The sequence below is a fragment of the Rutilus rutilus genome (genome assembly GCF_951802725.1).
Source record: "Rutilus rutilus genome assembly, chromosome: 2".
In the NCBI taxonomy this organism is placed as follows: domain Eukaryota; kingdom Metazoa; phylum Chordata; class Actinopteri; order Cypriniformes; family Leuciscidae; genus Rutilus; species Rutilus rutilus.
The window spans coordinates 37,978,631-37,992,088 of record NC_140210.1 but is presented as its reverse complement, the minus strand read 5'-3'; the positions used below and the strand labels follow the sequence as shown (position 1 = coordinate 37,992,088).

Sequence of the window (13,458 nt, the reverse complement as noted above, 5' to 3'; positions counted from 1 at the left end):
GATCCATACGCATACTCAGCAGGTCTTTTATGAAAATATAATGCTAACACTAGGACACAGAAGAAAGAGAAATGGGGTCTACAAAATTCTCTGAAAGTTCCCTTATCTCTTCTGCTTTTCTTGGCAGTCTGTGAGAGGAGTATGAGTAAGACAAATCCCTCTAGTTCACTCTGCTTGTCTGATCTTGCAATAGCCTACATGTGTTGTCTTCCCCTACAAGAATTTGTCATGGTTAAACTTTTAAGTAAAACTTTTAAAGGTTTAAAAGTGGCAAATACTAACCAGAGCCTTTGATCTCTTTGACATAGTTGCTAGGAAACCAGCCGCTCTTGCCATTGAAAGACCCCTCCCACCAGCCGCCATCTTCCTGCCGCATCACCTGGATGATGTCACCCTTACTGAAGGACAACTCATCCTCATTGGTCTGCTGGAAGGTAAACTTAGCTTTCACCAGCACCTGAGGGACACTGTTTTCAGACATGTCCTAAAGAGAAAGAGAGGAGAAAATACAGAGAGCCATTTCAAACAGTTTCTCATTCAGCGTATGTGTGTGAGGTTTCAATTTGCTGGCGTACAATGTAGTTTTTCCACTCAAAAACATGTCGCGCGCAGATAATTGAACAGTACCTTTGGCAATCAATCTTAAAATAACTTCAGTCTGTTTTCCAGGAGCTTAGAAAAGGCATTTTATTCTTCATAAGGGTGTGGGGGAGTGGTTGCGATTCTCACCAGACTGCGGTACTGGTTGTTCTTGTGTCTGGATGATCTCCTGTTATTGGACGAACAGTTGAACGAGTCAAAGGACTTGATCCGCAAAGAGGACGAGTGACGAGAACACACAGAATTACTCCCACCACCAGACTCTACAACCAGAGAATAATGATCAACAAAACACACACAGATATTTAAATAGGGATATTCCAAAGAAATGTATTGTTTTTATATACAGCTAGTTAAAGAATTATCGGATATCAGTATCGGCCAAAATGTTCATATCGGTGCATCCCTCGTAGGTTTTGAGATGTTTTGTCAGATTTAGCTCACTTCTGAGTACAAATTTGTCCCCAAAATATGGTTAAGTAGGCACACACACATACACACACTTAAAAATGACTGTTCTCACACACAAACACAGCTAGGCAATGCTGTTAATAAATTAGTTGACTCATTTTGTAAACTTCCTGTCACACAGCTCTGATAATTTTCAGCGTTTCAGACATATCTCACCTGAAGTTGCTTTGTTGAGTGCAACCAAACAATTCAAGACCTTGGAGAAGTTCTGGCCCTGAAACAAGTCATTGGCCTCAAACACCTGCAGAGAGAAAAATGCCACGATTTACATATGCTAAAAACAAAAACGTGAATGAAAGTACAGAATCTGCTACTCTTAGGTCATGCTGATAATCTTATCCTAAAGGAAATGAAATTATTTAAGCAGATGATGGATTGTAATGCATGTCATGTAATGCTACATATGGAAATCAGGAGGCCATATGCAAAACAGCAGAACAGTAACAATCATTCATATGTGCATATTCTGCAGAATTTAATTTCCTTTCCCAAATAAAGCACAAGTCAGCACACTGCAGAAACTTACAAACATTTACGATGAACAAAGATCCTCTATCAAATGTGTCTGCTTCACTGAGGGAATATGGGAAGGGAAGGTGATTTTGCTAAGCTCAATGTTTGTGTGTGGGTTTCTGGCTCTCAGACTACCTGCTGCTCTCGGGGCCATCTGGACACATAAGCTCATCCCGAGCAAAATGAACTGCCCCAAAACTGGCCTGATCCGACACCAGCTTGACTTTAACTCTTCAAAAGATACAAGGTAATAAGATGGAGATGGAATGGGGTCCTTGATCTATGTCCACACACAAAGTGTTTCCTGTTTGATCAGCTTGTTTGCATTTCACTATGATTATTAAAATTTAGGAAACCATACATTTAGGTAAAATCAACCTATGAATGTTTACTTCACTGGCCAGCAAGCATATTTTGATATTAAAATGTTTTTTGGGTTTTTTTTTATGCTGTTTGCAAACCATTTTACTTCCATATTTCCATGTAAAACAACAATGAAACACTTGATTGATCATTTTTTTAGCATGTATTAAGAATGTAATTTGGGTTAATTTGTCTTAAAAGTAACCTGTAACAATTTTTCTATGTTGACTGGAGAGATTTTGATTAATTTCATAAAATGAACAGCCTACCCTTAAAAAGTTCAAAAGTTTGGGGCCAGTAAGGTTGTTTAAAAATAATAATAATAATAATAATAATAATAATTGTATTCTGCAAGGACACATTAAATGACCAAAAGTGACAAAGACAATACTTTTTTCTTTTTTTTTTACATTTTAAATGATTTCTATTTCAAATAAATAATGTTCTTTTGAACTTTTGAAGTTTCTCGAGGATTATTGATGCTGAAAATTCAGCTTTGCAACACAGGAGGTCTGAATTACATTTTAAAATATATTCAAATAGAAAACAGTTATTTATATATGAATTGTAATAATATTTCACATTATTATCTTAAAAAAAAATAAATAATCTCACCAACCTCAAACTTTTGAATGGTAGTGTACATTAATTAACTAAACTTGACACTTTTGCTCCATGGGAATGTAGCAATCTAAAAACAGTTTACCGTTATTTAACACAAGGATGAATTTATCAGGATAAAGCTTCTTTCATCAGTTTGTATCACTGAATTAAGAAATGTGTTTATTTGCTCAAATGAATTGGGTGAACCAAATGAACACAAAGACATTTCATTAATATTCAGTGCTTGATACAAGCCCAAAGTCCAATCCCCAACACTCAGGCTCCATCAACAATCACACACATCTGAGTCTACATTACATCATCTGCCATCACTGTAGTGGAATTAAATTCCCTCCTGCTCTTTCTCTTTAAACTAGCCACACCATTTGAAAAAGTAGATTTAGTGGAGTGCCTGCCTCTCTTCATTCCGGCCTGTGCCAAACCCCACAACACGATTAATGAGCTGGCAGCTCTGCCCATTCAAACACACAACTCCATTCGCCACAATAGAGGGCTTGTCTTGAACCTCTCACAGCTGGCTAGAAGAACCGAAGACACTGGCACTCATGAAACACACAGTTACACACACACAGAGCCATATCCGTCCCACACAACAACACTCGTATAGAGAAACAAATGGCGCACATAGCAACATACGCACACAGCACCTCTGTTTGCTGAAAGATCTCAGTTACACGATCACGCTGCAAAACATGAAAGGCCGATAATAACTATAAAGATATTGCACGGCATTAGGGGGCAATTGCGCAATATAAACTCAAAATTGAAAGTCATAAAGTCAGAGTTGCGTCATATACAGTCGCATTTGCGTGTTATAAAGTCAGAATTGTGAGATAAACTCACAATTATCTTAAAAAAATTTTTTTATTAGGCCTACATGGCGAAAACAAGCTTCCATTAGCTTCTGATTGCTTTTAGAGGGAAAAGCTGTCCATAAATGCTGGTCTAGGATCAGTTTTCTCCGTAATAAAAGAATATTGGCGAAACTCCGGTGTTTTGAGCGGTGAGTGGATTAGTCCTATAAGAGCATATGTAAATAAGACATTATTGTGCATCATCTTTACTGATAGCCTAGTAAATATTTTTAAAGGGGAAGCGCATATCTTCATGGTGTTGGTCCGCCTATGATCAGAAACGTTACGTAATATTTTATGTTTTAGTGTTGTTTTAATATAGAATTTGGTCTATTTTAGTTAAATACGGGATGTTATTGTTTTGGTGACTGTCTGTTTTGTAGATCATAAAAAAGTGCCCCCCCATTCTATATGTTCTGGTGACGGTCCACAACTATAGCGATAAAGGTACAGAGAAACGATATCACTTTCAGAACAAATTTTTCCAGCTAATGAATGATAAAAACAACGACAGCATATCAGAATCCAACAGACTTTAAGATGCATTTTGATCGATCGGATCACAAGTGGATGACGCTAAATACAGGTGTAAAGGGGGTCTAAAACGTTTTGAGCTTGTCCACTTTCGACCACTTTCAGAGGTAGTCGAAAAAACGCATTCGACCGGATTACTTTCTTAGTGTAAACGCTCATGTGGTCGAATGCGTTCGAACAGCCACAAAATACCGCCTTCTCTCCGCCTACTGAGTCTGACCTAACGTGTAAACCAGGGTTTCTCAAACTTGGTCCTGGAGGGCCACTGTCCTGCACAGTTTAGCTCCAACCCTGATCAAACACACCTAGCTGTGAGTTTCTAGTGATCCTGAAGACATTGATTAGCTTGCTCAGGTGTGTTTGATCAGGGTTGGAGCTAAACTGTGCAGGACAGTGGCCCTCCAGGACTGAGTTTGAGAAACCCTGGTGTAAACAAAAGGTGTGTTTGACTTGAAGCGACGCTGCGCAGACCGATCAGTGTATGACATCATATGCGATGAGAGAGCAGACGGATCCGTATGCTTTTGCATCGCTCTCGCGGTACTTTGCCGCCATACATCGATCGGTCTGCGCAGCACTGCATCAAGCCAAACACACCTATTATCAAGTGGTACTCACTGCAGAGCTAAATGCTTAACCTAGTCCAGCTTCACCTCTGTGGATCTAATGCAGGGTTTCTCAAACTCGGTCCTGGAGGGCCACTGTCCTGCACAGTTTAGCTCCAACCCTGATCAAACACACCTGAGCAAGCTAATCAATGTCTTCAGGATCACTAGAAACTCACAGCTAGGTGTGTTTGATCAAGGTTGGAGCTAAACTGTGCAGGACAGTGGCCCTCCAGGACCGAGTTTGAGAAACCCTGATCTAATGGGTGGAGGGATTTGGGTTATTGTTAGGGTGTGGTTGGACCTTCTAGCTCCGCCCATTACGCTCAAATTACATCCAGAGAGGGGAGCTGGACTTCACACTCCACCCATGGCTCTGCAGTGAGCAGCCTCTCAACATTATGGAAAGCGTATTAGTATGACAGGATTTAAACTTTGTCGGCTGAAGACAAGTTTGGTTTGAAGACGAAAAACATTAAACATACCAAGCACAATGTTTTATTACATTTATTACTTATTTCTTGTGTTGAGGTGAAGGATCGTGCAGCACAAAGGCAAGACGGAAGACCAAAAATAAATCTGTGCACCAGCAGAAACATCACAATACCTCTGTGACAGACACCTGCGCTTAATTGCCCAGAAACAAAAACACAAACAACAAGGAAACATTGGGCATAAAGAAGATTCTACACAATTGCAAGATGGCGGCAGGTGTGCCGGGTGTGTTTGGAGCTCTGATAGCAGTATCAGTCTATACTGTGTTTTTAAGCAGTTTTGGTTACCGTTTTAAAAATTCTAAACAGGGCTTCGAATATGATGCCTTTGTGCATCTGAAAATCGAGCGTTTAGACAAAGATTGTCATCTGTCAGTAAATGCTGACAAACTTTGTGGATGCGACAGTGTTGCCTTGATCACCTGGCAGTCTAAAGCCACTTTTAAAGCAAGTTCTAGAGGAACCCAGCGACCCGATGCTTTCGGCAAAATATTATCAATCTGCCTACTGCTTTCGGGAGATATCCATCAGTGTCCGGGCCCTACTAACTCTGAAACAGTGGAATACCGGCAAAAGAAGTTTACCATCAACTGCTGCCCTAACTGCGGAAAGGTGGTAAGAGCAAACGCCAAAGCAGTTGCCTGTGACTTGTGTGACGTTTTTGTTCATATAAAATGCGGGAATATTGCTCCACAATTGTATGACCGGGCAGTAAGAACTGAGTCGGATATCCCGCTGGTTTGTAACCGGTGTTGTGTGCGGGAAATGTGCGGCGTAAATGTCTTTGATGACACAAAGGAATTGCGAACTTATGATGACGACAGTATGGATGAGAGACACTCTGAGTCACTTGGTCTTTTAAATCAGAAAGGGATGCATTTTATTCACGTTAATGCAAGGAGTCTGTTACCCAAACTGGATGAAATTGGCCACCTCGCGTTTACATCTAAGGCTGCTGTGATCGCTGTATCGGAGACCTGGCTAGACTGTTCTATTCAAGAGTGTGAAGTTGGGCTTACAGGTTATTCCATCTACCGACGCGATCGCAACAGACATGGAGGAGGAGTGTGCCTTTTTATAAGGTCTGATATAACTTTCAATCCGCGCCACGATCTGCAGGTTGATGGCTTGGAGGCAGCTTGGGTGGAGTTAATTCTTCCTAAAACCAAGCCCATCATTGTTGGTGTATGTTATCGTCCTCCTAAGCAAACTGACTTTTATGAACTCCTTGAATCTGTCTGTTGTAAAAGCAATGTATGCCTAGAGAAAGAATGCATCATTATGGGTGATTTTAATACAAATCTATTATTGCCACGAAGTAGCTTGAAAGAATGTCTCTTATGTCTATGTAGGGTGTCTGGTTTACAGCAATTAATTACAGAGCCTACTAGGTTGTCTATAAACAGTCAGTCCCTTCTTGATTTAATTTTGGTATCTGACCATGAAATGATAAGTCAATCGGGTGTGTTGGATGTGGCTTTTAGTGATCATAATGCAGTCTTTTGCACACGCAAAAAAATGAAATCTCAACCAATAAATGAGCACTGTTCTATCAAATACAGATGTACCAAACAGTACTCTGCTGAGGTGTTCAATCAAAGGCTGTCTGAGAGAGACTGGACTGATGTGTTTGAATGTAATGATGTTGATAAGGCTTGGGATTTGTTTAAGCAGCGTTTTATAGCAGCTCTTGATGAAGTCGCTCCTATGAGGGAAACAAGAATTAAGCATAGAAGTGCATGTTGGATGACATCTGAAATTGTTGACATGATCAGACAACGTAATAGATGTTTCAGAAAGTTTAAAAAGTCTAAACTTCCAGCGGACTATAACTCTTATGCTTATCTTAGAAATCAAGTTAATTGCAAGATACAGCAAGCTAAGTCTACATTTTATACTGATTCCATTGCTGCAAATGTAAAACAGCCTAAAAAACTGTGGAAAATTCTCAATGATATGGGATCAACAGCAAAGGCAAAATCTAAGTCTGGAAAAGCGGGGCTTATTATTCAGAATGAGATGTGTTTTGATAAGCGGCTGATTGCCTGTCATTTTAACCATTATTTTACAACCATTGCTGCCAGTTTGGTCAGTAAATTGCCTGGTGTTTCTGACAAATTTGGCATAAATTTTGTTAACTCTTTTTATAAAAGTAAAAATGTCTCTGCAGGTGCATTTGTAATTAGCCCGGTCACAGAGGATAAAGTAAAAGCGATCCTTTCCACCCTGTCAGTGAATAAGGCCTCTGGCTTGGATCTTATCCCCTCCAGGTTTCTTAGGGATAGTGCAGGGGTTATATATAGTATTCTTACCCATATTATAAATTTGTCCTTAAGTCAGGGTGTTTTTCCAAGCGATATGAAAAATGCCAGAGTGGTTCCTCTTTTTAAGAAAAGTAGCAGAGCTGATGTTGGAAATTATAGGCCAGTATCAATCCTGTCAGCTGTATCAAAGATTTTTGAGCGCCTTGTGTATGAACAGGTGGAGGAGTATTTCATCAGGCATGATTTATTATATGAGCTCCAGTCTGGCTTTAGAGCTGCATATTCTACCGACACCTGTCTCATTCACCTTTTTGATTATGTGCGTCAGAATTTTGATCGAGGGAATTATGTTGGTATGCTATTACTTGACCTGCAAAAAGCATTCGACACTGTGAACCATAAGATTTTGATTTCTAAATTACAGTGTATGGGTTTTAGTAACTCAGCACTCATATGGTTCACTTCTTTCTTAACAGACAGGACCCAGGTCTGTGATGTTGAGGGGACCCTTTCTGATCCACAGAGTATAACATGCGGGGTGCCCCAAGGTTCGATCCTGGGGCCCCTGTTATTTTTAGTATATATAAATGATATATCAGCTGCGGTACGGTGCAAGTTGCTATTATATGCTGATGATTCTGTTTTACTTGTCCCAGGGTGTAATGTTAAAGACATTGAAAATACTCTTGGCATAGAGCTCGAGTCTGTCAGCCAGTGGCTAGTAGACAATAAGCTCTCTATGCATCTGGGCAAGACTGAATCAATTTTGTTTGGTACAAAAAGGAAACTGGCAAAATCAAATACTTTAAAGGTGATGTGTAATGGGTTTGAAATTGTATCCAAATCAAGTGTTACATATTTGGGTCTAACATTGGATCAATCACTTAAAGGTGAAGCCATTGCAGCCAAGGTTTTAGCCAAATGTGCCTGTAAGTTAAAGTTTTTATATCGCAAGACAAAGCTTTTTGATTCCTCTGTAAAGAAATTATTGGTATTAACTCTGATTCAATGTCATGTAGATTTTGCTTGCTCTGCATGGTTTTCTGAGTTGACTGCGAAATTTAAAAATAAATTCCAAGTGCTGCAAAACAATGTTATTCGGTACCTATTAAAAGTACCCTCCCGTACTCATATAGGTAGGGAGGAGTTTACAAGAGCTGGTCTACTACCTGTACATCTAAGAGTAGAACAACTTAAGTTAAATCATATGTTTAACATTGTTAATGGTCATGCCCCCAAATATTTATGCTCTAACGTAAACATGGTCCATACGCAGCATGGCTATAATACTAGGGCCAGCATCCGCTCTTGCATAGTTCCTAGAGCTACAAATGCAATTAAAAATTCTTTCTTTTATACTGGTATCATGGCATGGAATATTTTGCCTACTGCTACAAAACTCCTATCATCAAGAGGGATTTTTAAAACACAGGTCAAAAAACATTTATGGGATAGGGTAAATTAGTTATTAATAGTTTGGAGAGTCTTTATAGTGTTTTTATTTTGTTTTAGTTTGTTTTACGTGAAGGTTTTTTTTTTTTTTTTTTTTTTTTTTTTTTTTTTTTACCCTTCTCTTCATATTGTATGGGTTTGTTTTTGTTTTTCTTTATTCTTGTCCATTATGTTTCTGTTTATTGTTTTACAGTGTGTAACACCAAGGACCATGCTGGAAATAAGTATTTTTACTTTAGCATGTTATCCTTTTGGATTACTGTTTCTTTCTTTTTGTACCGGTTTGATCCAGAAATAAAATCAATCAATCAATCAATCAATCAATCAATGTTCTCTCACCATTCCTGATTTCTAACACACACTCACAGCGTTCGGCGCGGTCTTGCGGATATCAGAGCAGAAACTAAAGCTGATGCTCTTCGTATATTTGTCCGCCTCCAGTCGTGTTCGTAGCCAATGTAAAGCTTTTTCAGATCTTTCGATCTAATGGACGAAATAATTACATTATTTAATTATCTCCGCTGGTGTGTGGACGCTAATATAGGTTTCGTTCTTGGTGTGAACGGGACTTAAACACAGAAAAAGTACTGTCGGCTTTCCTAAAAACACTCAAGAGTGACAAAAAAATATATAACATTCAAAGATACTCGTTGAGAAAAGCGTCATGAAACTAACATGTTACCATATTATATCTGAAAGAAATGCATTACATAGCCAGTGCAAGACTTCGGGCATTGCATTTGCAGTAAATCAAAGGTCATGTGATTGCTCTGTAATGTGAATAATTTATGGCTGCATACTGTGCTCAGTATGGCACGCTTTTTCAAGAAAAGACGTGCAGTCGCCTGTACAGACACAGAGAGCTGCAGGAAAAAATGGGCAGAGCTGGATATGAATCCAACATTCAGGCATAAAAATAGGTTCAACAACAGCACTGCTTCAAAATCCAATAAAATAACAGCGTGTGGGTGAGGGATCTGATCCAATCTCACACCAACACCTAGTGGATTAGCGTGAAGAATGAGCTGCCAGAACGCCATGTTTACAAACATATTACTGTTATAGTATATCAACACTGATATTTTTGTTACAATACACTGCAATTTTCAGCAAAGCCCTTATCTTGATAAACAAGTCTGGACGACTCTGGTTAAATTTGACCTGGAATTAAGAATTGCCAGAAGCAACACCCATTAACAATTGGCTACACCCTGTAAATTACTGAAGGGAAAGTGTTCGTTATGAAATTTTTAACTCAGATAAAAATTTGACTATTTACGAATGTAATTCAGCAGTCCCTGTTTACAACAGATTCACTAAGATCACGTTTCCATAGCAAAATGTAAAGTATATTATTGCACAGCTCTACAAATAAATTGGATATATCCAACTAGAGTACAGTACAATCAAGTACAGCTACTATACAGCAAATAAAGCAACAGCTTTATTGTTTATTTAGTCGCAACATTTAAACTATATTATCGGACAGCAATATATTTTAAGTTGGACATATAGTACATCCAACTCTATCCTCAAACATACAGCATACTAACGTAAAGCCATATATTTACTCTACAGAAAATCTTTGAAAAAATGTAAACTATATTATCACCCAGCTCTTATCTGTTAAATCTGACTATAATAAGGTATGAAGATATTATAAATATTAACATCATGATATTCTGTAAAGCTGCTCTGAAACAATGTGTATGGAGAAAAGCGCTATTCAAATCAAAGTGACTTGATTGACAAGCACATCATTTTCAGATTAAGGTCCACATTCTGTTTTATTCTGAAAAAATATTTCATATGTACAGGTAAATCAGCATATTGTGAATGAACTAAGGCATTTACATTATTTTCTTGAAATACTTGCCGTTGGGATTTATTGTCACATTTGTGTGTAATTTTAACTCAATTAATTCTCATTCACGTCCTTAACAATAAAACATGAGTACTTGCAAACTGCCGGTCACTCTGCGCTTTTAAATAATTTATTGCTGATGATTTTTATTTTAATGTTTATTTATTTATTTTGAATTAAATCTGACTGCTCACAGCTGTCAGTAAACACAAAAGTACAGCAAGCTTCCTGGACATCTACAAATGAGACATTGTTCTGCAGAAAGAACATTAATGCAACGTTGCATAAATCATTTAAAAGGAATTGTCATGGTTAAAAATAAATAAATACCACAATAACACAAAATACCACTGTAACCGATGTAGTAATAACTCTAAAACCAAAACACAAAGGATTAGTCTGTTCTCAACTAACGTTACAGCTCAGACTCAGTCTGGCGACCTGATTTACTTCAAACCACACAAAGTCACTGAATCAATAACAGAAATATACATGAGAGCATGCAAATGAAATGACCAAAACAGAAGCACAAACATCATGCAAACACTCACCTCTACTTGATATACTGCACAGCCTTTCACAAACTCTCTGATATTACTCAAACACTCGTCCTTCCTCGGGTCCTGATAGATCTGAAAATGAAGCGAACAGATCAATCCTCTCACGAGCCCTACTTTTAAAAAGGTTTGTCAAGAAGTAAACAAAAACGTATGCGATTACGCCATTTGTTTATATCACAGATCATCGCCCCGCTCCTGCAAAAAGCCACTTATTCTCCACAGGGAAGTTGGCGGAGGAATAGCGGAAATGACGTGCTCTAATAGCTTGCGGTTGGGTTCAGTGAGAGGGGCATGTTGGCACAGGCAAACATTACCTGACCTGTCAGAGCAAAGTCTAACATCTTCTTCATGATGGGCTGCCTGTAACTATGCGACTTATTGTTTATACAACAGAACGTTTTCAACAATAGCACTGAACATCTTAGTGCAACATTACATATTCCCAGAGTTTATCACAGTCTTAAGTCATACGATTACTGCAATGTCAGCATCGAAGATTGTATTGCTTGTAAATTAGAATACATTTACCACACTGTCTGTCAAGACTGTGGTTGATATATAATTCACAAAACGTTTTTGAATTATTAATTTAAATACTTAATCATTTATATCATATGTGAAAAAAACTAACCTGCAAAAATAAGGGTGCTCAACGAGAATGTATTATTGTTGAAATGTGCTCAAATGAAATCCAATTATCTGCTTCCTTGGCAGATTTCTGTTTATAATTACAAATCTCTAATTATAAATCGTGTTCCACCACCGACACGTGTTAATATAAATATTTGGGAAAAAAATATATGAATAATTAGAAATGTTTGCGTATTATTTGTTCACTCATCAGTTCTTGGACATGTCCGAATTATACGGTTCGATTCAAAGAATCAGATTCGTGAACGATTCGCTGAAAAGATCCAACCCAAAATAATTCTTTCACAAACCGGACATCGTCGTTTCCTTTTTCTCTCTCTCTCTCTCTCTCTCTCTCTCTCAATTCAATTCAGCTTTACTGACATGACAAAAAATTAATTTTGTATTGCCAAAGCATTAAAACAACATATATATGGTTTAGAAAATCTGAACATTTAGTAAGTATATATAGAAAATAATAATAAGATAATAATCTTTCTCTCTCCGACAGAGTCAATGGCGGACGACTCGTATGGACGAATCCCAAGGTTAATTTCCGTTGATATATTTTCTGCCACACATCACGTGCGCTCATTATTCCTGTAATCTCTTGTCATCGCAGATAACACGAGGACTTCTTTACATATTTTCTATTGATCCCCTTTCTCTCATAGCTGATATAAATAATAATAAAAACAGTAGTATTTTATTGTACAAACGTACACTGGTTCATCATAGCGCGTGCAGTGAACACAAAACGCGCGCGCGAAGACAAATACAAAGGTCTGTGTGTCACATCTGTGTTTTTGTGTAACTGTAATATTTACTCGAATATGAAACTGCATGGACTTCGTGAGCACATTAACAGCTTACCGTATAAACTGTACCGGGTCGCAGTCGCTCCAGTAGTTTACACAAAACCACTCCATCTCTGAGAGATGCCTGTAAAAAGCCTTCAGGATCCGATAGTGTCTTTTTGGGTGATTCCAGGACACCCAGCGTTATTAACCATGTGATGGTCTGTTCCGCCGAATTCATGACCTCATGCGTCCAAAGCTCAAACGCGATAATCCTCAAGCAATCGAATATGAAATCTGTATGGAATGACAGCAGAAATCCTGTGTAGTCCACAGCAACAGCAGCAGGACATTAGGAGCCAGGGCTCTGGTCCCTCCTTTTTCCCTGGATGTTAGGGATGACGATTTGTTTAGGGTTATCTGGCAGGTCCGGTTTCCCTCGCCTCTTCTTTTCATCTGGCAGGATGTCAGCTAGTGTTAAACCAAAATCAACAACCCACAATTGTTTTCCGCCACATGACACCCAGTTCAAGCAGCTTGGGTCGCTGAATACATGAAAGACTTCAGAAACAAACACACTGACATACTAGGCTTTCAGGAGCATTATACTGAATATATGAAAGACAAATATTTTTTCCATCACACGCCCACAGGTGGAGAAAAAACACAAACTATTAACACAATCTTGAGCAAAAGCCATCTTTGTATTGTCTACAGACCACCTGCTTCCATAAAATTCAGCGCTTTGTTATAAAAGACAGATCAATGCGTCTAAATGTATTCAAAAAAGGTGCTGATGCCAAGAAATATTCCATTAAAATCCAAATGTACCT

The 13,458-nt window shown here is 38.4% G+C and overlaps 1 protein-coding gene across 3 annotated transcripts in view; it reads right to left on the bottom strand.

Moving 5' to 3' along the window:
- Positions 1-13,083, bottom strand: part of arhgef7b (Rho guanine nucleotide exchange factor (GEF) 7b) — a 37,869-nt gene extending 24,786 nt beyond the window's left edge. Inside the window, exons 1-5 of one of the 3 annotated variants that reach the window (XM_084402276.1) lie at positions 12,702-13,083; positions 11,190-11,270; positions 1,228-1,312; positions 730-863; positions 283-484 (exon numbers count right to left, since the gene is read on the bottom strand). In XM_084402276.1, coding sequence (XP_084258402.1) covers positions 283-484; positions 730-863; positions 1,228-1,312; positions 11,190-11,270; positions 12,702-12,866 — 667 coding nt within the window. In that variant the 5' untranslated portion in view covers positions 12,867-13,083. Of the gene's footprint in view, positions 1-282; positions 485-729; positions 864-1,227; positions 1,313-11,189; positions 11,271-11,358; positions 11,416-12,701 lie in introns of those variants that run through there. The other 2 variants (XM_084402275.1, XM_084402277.1) reach the window with 2 other exon arrangements.
- Positions 13,084-13,458: the final 375 nt, after the last annotated feature.